This window comes from Mandrillus leucophaeus, unplaced genomic scaffold, assembly GCF_000951045.1.
Source record: "Mandrillus leucophaeus isolate KB7577 unplaced genomic scaffold, Mleu.le_1.0 Scaffold547, whole genome shotgun sequence".
NCBI lineage: Eukaryota > Metazoa > Chordata > Mammalia > Primates > Cercopithecidae > Mandrillus > Mandrillus leucophaeus.
Window position 1 is genome coordinate 103,419 of NW_012105886.1, and position 1,922 is coordinate 105,340.

General features: G+C 36.1%; 1 protein-coding gene across 1 annotated transcript in view; it reads right to left on the bottom strand.

Moving 5' to 3' along the window:
- REL (v-rel avian reticuloendotheliosis viral oncogene homolog) overlaps positions 1–1,922 on the bottom strand; it is a 48,812-nt gene that overhangs the window by 20,853 nt on the left and 26,037 nt on the right. Inside the window, exon 4 of the mRNA XM_011997782.1 lies at positions 1,533–1,624. Coding sequence (XP_011853172.1) covers positions 1,533–1,624 — 92 coding nt within the window. The remainder of the gene's footprint in view (positions 1–1,532; positions 1,625–1,922) is intronic.

Sequence of the window (1,922 nt, forward strand, 5' to 3'; positions counted from 1 at the left end):
AAAAAAAAAAAAAGATGACTAAATAAACAAGTTATGTTCCACCCAAACAATAAAATACTCTGTTAAAAAAAAATAAAAAGATTTGTAAGTACTGACACAGAAAGTTTAAGGTATATTCCTGAGTGGAAAAAAATGAAGGAGTAGAATAGGATATATAGCATGATTCCTTTTATATAAAATATATATTTCTACATATAACTAAATATGTATAAAGAAAATTCTAGAAAAATATACGTCAAACTTAATAGCAGTCTCCCCTGCTAAGGCTGGAAGGGAAGAAGGGGACTTTTGCTTTCAGCTTTATACTAAATAGTATGAAAAATAAAACCTAGAGAAAAGAGATGCAGATCTTATGGCTCATAAAACAGTAATTATCTGTGAACATATTCCTTAAATTATCAACATAGCTCTTAAATTACTTTTATACATCCAGGAAAAATACAAACCACCAGTATAAGGATGTCTTAAATATGACCAAGAAATATATTCTTTGAAAATATTATAGTCAATTAATTCCTGGCTTCTGCATATTTAAGTAGCTGCAGAAGACTTCAGAATGGAGGCTACTCTAAGTATAGGATGCCAGCATCTACTGTAGTAGTACTTACCTACTCAAACAATACAGACAGCTTACAAGTAACAGGAAGTATTAAGTATTTATACCTATAGCACAAGGCAGATAGTACTATAAGTATAAATACTTAATAAATGCTATCCTCAATAAAATTCACTAAACAGTAGATAAACATATACACAAATATGCTATGAAAATACTTTGTGTGATATCTATTATCTCTATGCTTCTTCTTCCACATTGGGATTAAATCTTACTGGTGAATATACCCTTGAGCTAAATGCACCCCAATACCTTATAAACACAGTGCCTATTTAACATTCAAAAGGGGCAGAGTATGTTGTCAGCTGGAAGTGGCATAAGGATGGCCACATTCAGAAAGGATCACAACATTTTGAAGTTTTATTATATAAAACAGTGATACTCTCCAACAATACCAAAAACCTCTGTGTGCGTAAGATTTTTTTCAACAACTGTGAAGAAACTATTTTAAATAGTATACTTCATTCCTCAGACACAGGTATAAGTCAACAAGTAGAAAAGTAAACACAGAATTTAAAACACAGGTTCAAGATATAAATAGCTGGGCACGATGGCTCACGCCTGTAATCCCAGCACTTTGGGATGCCGAAGCGGGTAGATCACCTGATGTCAGGTGTTCGAGACCAGCCTGGCTAACATGGTGAAACCCCATCTCTACTTAAAATACAAAAATTAGCTGGGTGTGATGGTGGGCGCCTGTAATCCCAGCTACTTCGGAGGCTGAGGCAGGAGAATCGCTTGAACCTGGGAGATGGAGGTTGCAGTGAGCTGAGATTGTGCCATTGCGCTCCAGCCTAGTGACAAGAGCAAAATTCTGTCTCAAAAAAAAAAAAAGGCCTGGGGGGGGGCGGGGAAGAAAAAATAAATAGAAATCAACACCCAAATAAAGAGAAATGATTTTATCAAACATACTTACCATTGAATGGATTGATTCCTGCCTTTATTCTTGAAATAATAGCTTCTTTTACTTCTTTTTTCTTCACACATCGAATACCCAGATTTTGGAAACTAGGAGGAAAAAAACAATATTCAAAACTGCATTATAAACACATGGAATACTGCAAAAAGCAAACATAGCAATACTGAAGTTATCATGCTGTCAGCTGGACATACCAAAGCATGAATGTGCTTCCAATTGCCCTTAATAAAGATCAGAGAGTAAGAAGTGGGGTTATATGGCTGGGTGCGTGGCATGCCTGTAATCCCAGCACTTTGGGAGGCCAAGGCGGGTGGATCACCTGAGGTCGGGAGTTCGAGACCAGCCTGACCAACATGGAGAAACCCTGTCTCTACTAAAAATACAAAA